We start from the raw sequence: 9,247 nt of genomic DNA, 5'->3' as shown, positions 1-9,247 counted from the left end.
ACAAATATAATTTTGTGGGGAGAAGGAAAGCATATTATTAAAATTTTTCCTGGTTAATTGTAATGACAGAATTTCCCCCTCTCCAAACAATATGGAGAAAAGTTCATTGTAAGATTCATAAGATTAAAACTATTTTAAAAGAAAGCAGAGAAATAAGATAGTAATTCACATTTTACATGGAACAATGCAAACCATTTTAAAACAGGTATTATGAACACTAATAACTCCAGCAATTAGCACTTGAACATTTCCCAACAATAGGGGACACTAGGAATGAAGTTATAGTCATCATAGGTATATTTTTATCTTTCAGTAGGTGTTACTTTGTATAGTAGGTAAAAGCTACTATACTTTGTATAGGAGGTAAAAGCTCAAAAGAGCTTGTGTGTGCTGTATACAGAGCACTACTATAGGTTGTAATTTTCAGAAGCATATGAAATACATATATATGAAACCTCTCAGATGTATCATAAGCAATCCTTATATTCTGAAATCAATTTAAAATTACAGACAAACCAGAATGTAATGCTAAGATGATAGTACCAGAAAATCATAAGAACATACTCTAAAGAATAAAAATACACTTGGGAAAAACAAAAATAAGTCTATAGCCATCATACTAACTACATTGAAATACTTAGAAAACAAGCAGATTATAATATAAAACATATTTTAAATATATTCACAGGATAAATATGTCACTGGATGTGTGTTATAAATTGTAAAATTAACAAAAATCACCCTCAAATGTAAAATTTTGCTAAATATATCAATATTTTAAAATATTGATAAAATATTTAAACAGATCAAAACACACAGTATGGCCAAGTAAGGAAAGCAAACATATAATAGTGCAGGACATATTGATCCCTTTATCCCTGTCCCAGGGTAGACATCAAGAATCAACCAGTGCATTCTGTCTCTCTGAGCCTAAACAAAGCCCAGAATCACTTACAAAAAGAGCACTCAGAATAACCACTGCCAAGAGACCATAATGAAATATTAACTTACACCTATTTTATATTCCTAATCTAAGATTTGAGTGACTTGAAACATTAAAACAAATTTTTAGGCAATTTAGGAAATCCTTTTTAAATCAGAAACGATTATATCTTCATTCTATTTAGAATTCACTAAATCAAGAAATGGATTCCAATAATTTTTCCGCTTCAGAAGAGTTTCCATTGCTGAAACCACCACCGCTAAACTAAATGAACTCAATGGCAAACTTAAATCCATTAGTAAGAAATAATAGAACATGTTACTCTCTCTTGAGGAAAGAAAGCACACTCTTTTGAGGGTGAGCTTTCACAGCTAACAGTGAACACTCTTGGCTGTTAATTAGCATAGTGATAAAGCAGAAAAAGTAATACTCTTTTCATTATTAGCAATACTTTCTCCCATTTTCTACTCATAAAGGCAGGGAAGTGATAAAGACATGAAGAGTCCTGGATTTTCATGGATCAACAACAAAATAAGGAGTAAAGGGTTGATTTCTGGCATTAGCAAGGATACCAAAGTCAACACTTACTTTTGCAAAGGCTTCAAAAATGTCAAAGGAAGGTGGCAGCTGAGAAGCATCCTGTATTTCTTCTCTCATGAAATGTTGAAATGTCAATGCAAGTTGCCTGAGGCCCTCTTTCTTATCTTCAGTCAGTTTGTTAATATCTTTTTTAAACAGAAAATAAATAGTACTATCATACAGCGAACTTTCAGTGGATAATTTTCAGGTATTCAGTGGTAGCTATTAAGCCAGATATTTCCTGCCCTAAATCTCATTCTAACAGAGATCAGATATTTGACAGAAAACAACAAAATTCTGTAAAGCAATTATCCTTAATTAAAAAATAAATTTTTTAAATGCACGTTACCAGTTAAATTCTGCCAAATGTCATCTACAAAATAAGATCAAACACCTAGCAAAACAAAATACAGACACCCACATGAAAAAAACAGTAAAACCAAAATCAGTAATGATGTCTGTTAGCAGATGTCTGTTAACATCCTCCTGCACACATGCTCAAACCACCATAAATGCTTATTTCGTCAGTGAATTTAAGCAGACTTTTTCATGAAACAATTTACAATCAGGACATGACTGATTACCGTTATCATTTTAAAGGCAAAAAACAAAAAACCCCAGAAAGCAAAAATTGACAAGTTTGGTTAAATAAGCTCAAATTGATGATATGTGTCAAGGAGAAAGTATATCAAGAAGAAAACATGGATCAACCAAAGAAATCGCATCTTCAAGTTCTTTAAAGAATGAATAAACAAGATATATAAGGTTTCCATTCAAACAGAAGGAGAAAGTTCCAAAGCTAGTATCACTCCTTGAAAAACTCAGTTTCATTTATACCACAAAGGGTTGTGAAGGCTAAGAGTGCACAATTCAATTAATAACATTTGAGAGCACTTCACTTAAGGCAGCATGGATGATACTGCTAGTGAGCAGGGCTACTGTTCATAGCAAAACTCACTTTAAGAGATGTTAATTATCTTCAGTAATATAACAAGAAAAAATGACTAATTAGTTCTCTATTAAAACTTGAAAACATAGATCAAGATGAACTACAGCATTACTCTGTTGCTCATGTCAGGTCTACATATTTTCTTTAAATTACTTGTGCAACAGAACAATTAAGCCAATGATCTCTTAAATAATAATTTATTATCATTGGCACTTAGGATTCCATAACCATAAATCTGTACTAGGTCATCTTGTTTGTCTCCATCCAGAAATATTAAACTGTATAGCACATTTACTCCACAAGCTCTTGCTATTTTTGAGCTGAAGTCATTTGCAACTTCAATGAAGAGGATCTGTGCCAATATGAAAGAAAAATAAATCTTACATTCACTAAACACTCGGATGCAAAGCCTCTCAGTGTTCTCAGGGAGGTTGGCCACTGCCATGGTAGTTCAGGAGTTGAACAACACTCATTGCTGTCAGAGAGCCTCAGTCATCGGTACCTTCTATTTTCCATATTATCTAAAGGACCAGTGAACCTAAATGTTCCTTGGAGCTCCCCCATTCATATTACTGTTCCCTGACATCAAAAAGAAGCCAAGCGTGGAGGAAGAGAACAACAGAGGGGAAAATAGAAGTGAAATTATTTTGTCAGCTTGACTAAGGGTTACACTCTCCTTAAGACTCCTCTATGGCACTTCACAAACCCCTCTATAGCCAAAGCTATCCTGGAATAAATTAAATAAACTAATGTGTCAGTCTACATAAAAACTTGAAAAGGTCTGTTGCCTCACAAACAGAGACAGAAAAACAAAGGCAAAAATAAAGCAGCTCATCAGTTCAGCAAATAAATTATAGAACTTTTAAAATGCTGACAATCACTTACTTGACTCCAGATCATAAAATGAGTACAGTTTTTCTGATTCAGAGGGTGTTTCTTGCATCTGTGAAGAAAGAAGGAAAACATCAAAAACAATTTAAAGTGTTCCAATATATACATGAATACGTTTAGGTATCTTGAGATATTTAAATGCAAGTATGTCAAAAAGACAATTTTCTATATATTCCTTCTCTTCATCATGTTAAAATGTGTTGCAACTTGACCCACCAGTTTAATTTCTAGACACAAAATTCTTTTACAAAAAGTTTCCATACTTTTATTTTTTCCCCAGTTCTACCACTGACTTGTGTCATTGCAAGGATTTTATTATTAATTATTACAGAAAAGCAAAGATAGATGAATAAAAATGAGTTTATTACAAAATGTGCAACCTTGGGCATGTTACTTAACCTTGACGCAAGAGGAGTCAATTTCCTTATGTGAAACACACATAAGAAGTAATGTATATCACTGAGTTGTTGTGATATGTTTAACATACAAAGCAATTAGCACATGGCCTGGAAATAAGTGCTCAATAGAAGGGAGTAATCATTATAACTACTCTTTATTACATTCTGACCCTGTAGTTTGGGGGTGGAGATTGAGAACTAGAACCTTGGGTGATTCTGAAGTAACCTATTCCTGCTCTAACAGTGGTTCTCTATCTTTTCAATATTAATAAAGTTGACAAAGTTCAGACTCAAATGTCATATTATTATACTTTTAATATCAAGTAATTAAAGGAATGCATAATAACAAAGTTGCTTTCAATTTACTAAAGCTTTGAAATTAATGTGTGTATTATTGAGTTAGTTCAATACAATAAATACATTTGAAAACAGCAGTAAGTATATGTAACAGATGTTGTATAATCAGTCCAAAGACAATACCCATTTGGTATTCTAAATTCATCTTTTAGTACTGATGTAGCTGATATAAACACTGCACCGGTTTTAGGTATATACTTTTACATTTTTAAAAATCCCTATAAAATTTTATTGCCAAAAAAGTTAATAAACAACAGGACAGAATAGAGCTGAAGCTTGCAATAAAGAGATACATGCTAAAGCCTGGGAAAAACAAAAGCTGGAAGCTATTCCCAAAGAGTGATTTCATAGAATCCACTAGTCACTTTGGCAAGGTAGGAAAAGGGATGGGAGAAACAATTTCAACGGATGTTAGCTTTAAAAAAAAAAAACAAAACACTCTTCCTTGAATCATCTAATTAAAATCTCACTTAAAGAAGCAACCCCAAAAATTATATACTTGCCCTGTGCATTAGTTCTCAGTACAACAACAATAAAGGCAATGTAACAGGAATCACTAACATCTCATGCCCCAAACATAGGACCTTATGTCTCCACTCCTAACAGAACACATACAGGGCCTTCAAAAAGGGGGCCATGCACTTCATCGCTGCCACCAATGTTGTGATTAATAGAAAATAGCAAGTTTTGTCTTAAGGTACTCCCTGGAATAATCTACCTTGTACTTTAATAAAGATTTAAATTTAGCCTTAAATATGAATACTACATGCAATTGCAAGTGCTTATGTTAAGTTAAAACCCAAGCATATTTCGCAAGTTTTATACTCACAAGTTTGAAAACAACTCTGCCAAGTAGTCGGACAGAGTCAGGAGGATATCTGGGTTTGCAGCTTTTAAGGCATTTGCATTCTCGCTTGTGGTCCTGCCAAGCTTTTTTCTGTTAAGACAAGAGTGAGGAGGGCATACAAGACATAAAAATTTAACTTTCGTTTATATGGGTTTTGAATGTTGAGAGTCATCAACATTAACTTAATTTTAATAGCCTAAATATAAGTGCAAATAGAAAAGGAAAGCAATATTCTAATACTATTACTGATCCAGGATTTAGTATGCAATTACCAAGCACGGACATCAAAAGCTTCCATTTCACCTTTATCCTTTATTTGCCCCGTGGTTATTACCTGGCTGGTAGCATCCAAAGAAAGAATGATTATGTCTTTCTTAATAATTCATAAGATAGTCTCTTAGGTGATTAAATAGGATTCCTTAATAGACAGTGATTTTGAATACAAAAAGAAAACATCACTCCAAATTAGAAAATAAAACACATGGTTCAGAAAAATCAAAACAGGACAGATAGCTATCTGAATTTCTGTGCTGCTATAGTAAGTACAGAAATATCAGCAGGACTAACAACATTTTAAAAAATAGAAAAATCCTTTTGTTTTTTAACATAGAAAGGAGTTATTAGCTGAAATGACCGAAGGCTATTTTTACTCAGAACAGTCTTGGTTTATTTATGTTGTCCTGGCCTAATTATTAACATTCTGAAATGTTAATGGTTGGGATTGCACAGTCACTTAGCCCAGAGTCCTAGCCATGGCTGGTGGGGTGAAGAGACCACAGAGCTAGTTACCAATATCAAAACACGAGGAGGGAGAGGACTAGATGGACAGACATTGTCCTCGAGTCTGAAATGCCATGACTCCCTTTATAGGGGATTGCTTCTATATGGAAATATAATCCAGAGTGTCTAATATTTAACCCTGGTGAGAGGGAGACCACTAGACCAAATATCTAATATTTCTTTTCCAAATGAGAGCTGTAAGTCCTACCTCTGACATGCTTCATGCTCACATTGTCTTCTTTCAGAGATTATAAATCTGCTTCCCAGATGCTGGGCCTATGAAATCCCCCTATACGAGGTCTCTCTTTTCCACTTAATAGCACAACATGCAGCATAATCAAAACAGTAGCTGCAGCTATTCTGAAGCTGTGACTCAGATTCAAGTTCAAGCCAGCATTTTGCTCAGAAAGACTGCCTGTGCCAGGTTGCTGGGTGAAGGCACGGTTTGTCTACCACTAAGTCCTAGTAAACCAAACCTTGGAGACATTGTTTACAAGGGGTACATCATTTCTTTTCTCAACTCTACTCACAATTGCCTCATTTCATTCCTTCTTATTCACTATGGCAATGCTCTTAATGTGATTTTTTTTTTTATAAGTATTTATACTCTGTCTGTGTGTGCTCAGTCGCTCATTCGTGTTCAACCCTTTGCGACCCCATGGACTACAGCCAGCCAGGCTCCTCTGTCCATGGGATTCTCCAGGCAAGAAAACTGGAGTGGGTTGCCATTTCCTACTGCAGGGGATCTTCCCAGGGATGGAAACTGCATCTCTTGCATCTCCTCCATTGGCCGGTAAATTCTTTACCACTGTGCAACCAAGGCAGCCCCATTTATACTTGCCTCATTTCCAAATAAAAACGAGTATTTCAAAGAGAGGTGCATATGAGATAAGATTGTAAAATTAGAAACAAAATGTAATGTTAAGATTATGGGGAAAAAAGGTATTTTAGCATTACTTAGCATTCTACAGTGTGTTAGATACATGGCTAAGCCATTAAAAAATATTTCACTTGATTTTCACAATAATCCAAATGGTAGATATTATTCTTATATTAAAGATGATGAAAATAAGGCTCAAGAGCTGGAATCTAACTACCAAGCTACATAAATATACAGAGAGAGAGTATAAATTCTTAGTAAGCTAAACAGGAGAGAGAAGTAACGATCACGCTTGTGCACTCCATTTATATGAGTTGCCTTACGGGCAAAGCAAAAGAAATCATAATTCTCATCTGACAGAAGAGAAAAACACATAGATTTACCAAGTACTAAATCACAGGAGGGATTTATTCCAAGAATGCTAATCAGTATACTGGACAATGTCGTTGACAATAGCTCACAACACAATGGCCTTTCATAGAGCTGCTTCTAATGTCAATAGAATATAACTCAGTGAAAGAAAAGATTTCTGTTGCTCAGGGGGCTAATCGTGGACTACAATTAGCAAGTATCAATGTGCTGTAAGATCCCTAAAATTAATATGGCTACACTGTCAAATAAGTTTGAAAAACATTTCATACTGTAGAACCTGCTTAGAGATTCAAAATATTTTTAGCCTACTAAAAGTTCTAAAATGTCCTGTATTTAAGAAATAAATAAGTTAATACAGAGTTTCCTGTTACTGTTATTGCCATCCTTTGGGAAGCCAGGTTGGAGTATACGGACTCAGAGATACCTATACACTTTCTTTCCTTCAGCTGGTCTATGAATGAGGGTGGGTAAGCAAACAAATTCACAGTCATTCTCACTGACAGGAAACTAGAGCATGGATATTTTTGATTATTGATTGAGGAGAGAACCATAACTTTGGTGCAAGAGTCTACATTTGATATTGAAAGTGTCTGGCTGGAAAAGAACTGCAATTAGTAAAATAAGGCTGAGATAACTGATTAAATGATCTTAAGAGCAGATTTTAATTGACACTTTAAAACTATTAGAGATCACCCATAACTTTCATGTTAAAACCTCCAGTTTTGAGCAGCTCAGCCTTCTGGAAGCTTACCAGGGAAAGGTAACTACAACATGTACCCCAGGTAACAAACCAACAGATCTGTTAGATGACATTAATTAGAATGAAGCTTCTAAATTTTAGAAAACTCTTGTCAAAAATGACTTTATTTCTTTAACATAATTAAAATTAGTTTTTATTCTCAGCAATAATTAGAAAGTAGACAATATATCTCTTAAGGCTATTCCTAGATCACTGCACAAAAACATTGGACAATGTACTCATTTTCCCACTTGCTTCAGCAAAAAAAAAGAAGTTCACTATTTTCATCTTAAACCAGATCTATATAAATATGGAAGGTAATCATACCACTAGAAACCACAATACTTAAAACCATGTTTTTAAAACGTAAATTGTAGGCTTACCATAGGCTTACTAATAGAAACAAACCACAAGAAAAGGTTTAAAACAAAATCTTCTAAGCAACTGCATTTGACTTTGAAGAAAACCTCACAATCAGACAAAAACAGTAGGCATTATCTTCACTTTACAAAATTTAACGATGGAGTGCAGCACGCCAGGTTCCTCTGTCCATGGAATTCTCCAGGCAAGAATACTAGAGTGGGTAGCCATTTCCTTCTCCAGGAGATCTTCCCAACCCAGGGACTGAACCCGGGACTCCCACATTGCAGGCAGATTTTTTACCATCTGAGTCATCAGATGGAGGCCTCAAGGACATGTTGCATAAGGACACATACACATTACATACCTGCTGCTGCTGCTGCTGCTGAGTCGCTTCAGTCGTGTCCGACTCTGTGCAACCCCATAGACGGCAGCCCACCAGGCTCCCCCATCCCTGGGATTCTCCAGGCAAGAACACTGGAGTGGGTTACCATTTCCTTCTCCAATGCATGAAAGTGAAAAGTGAAAGTGAAGTCACTCAGTTGTGTCCGACTCCTAGAGATCCCATGGACTGCAGCCGACCAGGCTCCTCCGTCCATGGGATTTTCCAGGCGAGAGTACTGGAGTGGGGTGCCGTTGCCTTCTCCGCATTACATACCTACCCCTTCTCAAAGATAAGCCCTCGATCTACTTTTTTCTATTTTCTTCTATTACTACAAATACAGGGTACAACTAAGATTTTATTCACAACACTAACTGTAATGCTTTCTGTTCTCATAGTTGAAAATCAACAATAAAGTATAATAAGCACAAATTAACATGAAAGACAAAGGAAATTAGAATACTGAATTAAGAAACAAAGGCGAAACCACAATTGAAAGAGACACGTGTACCCCAATGTTCATCGCAGCACTGTTTACAATGGCCAGGACATGGAAGCAACCTAGATGTCCATCAGAACACGAATGGATAAGAAAGCTGTGGTACATATACACAATGGAGTATTACTCAGCCATTAAAAAGAATGCATTTGAATCAGTTCTAATGAGGTGGATCAAACTGGAGCCTATTATATAGAGTGAAGTAAGCCAGAAAGAAAAACACCAATACAGTATACTAATGCATATATATGGAATTTAGAAAGATGGTAAT

The 9,247-nt window shown here is 35.3% G+C and overlaps 1 protein-coding gene across 3 annotated transcripts in view; it reads right to left on the bottom strand.

The window, feature by feature from the left end:
• Positions 1-9,247, bottom strand: part of SMYD3 (SET and MYND domain containing 3) — a 748,778-nt gene that overhangs the window by 555,460 nt on the left and 184,071 nt on the right. For 2 of the 3 annotated variants that reach the window (XM_010852898.1, XM_010852900.1), the window contains exons 3-5: positions 4,947-5,054; positions 3,357-3,414; positions 1,532-1,668 (exon numbers count right to left, since the gene is read on the bottom strand). In XM_010852898.1, the coding sequence (XP_010851200.1) occupies positions 1,532-1,668; positions 3,357-3,414; positions 4,947-5,054 (303 nt within the window). Of the gene's footprint in view, positions 1-1,531; positions 1,669-3,356; positions 3,415-4,946; positions 5,055-5,952; positions 6,116-9,247 lie in introns of those variants that run through there. The other variant, XM_010852901.1, reaches the window with a different exon arrangement.

This window comes from Bison bison, unplaced genomic scaffold (genome assembly GCF_000754665.1).
Source record: "Bison bison bison isolate TAMUID 2011002044 unplaced genomic scaffold, Bison_UMD1.0 scf7180017864317, whole genome shotgun sequence".
Classification (NCBI taxonomy): Eukaryota; Metazoa; Chordata; class Mammalia; order Artiodactyla; family Bovidae; genus Bison; species Bison bison.
This window is presented reverse-complemented; position numbering and strand designations above follow the sequence as displayed.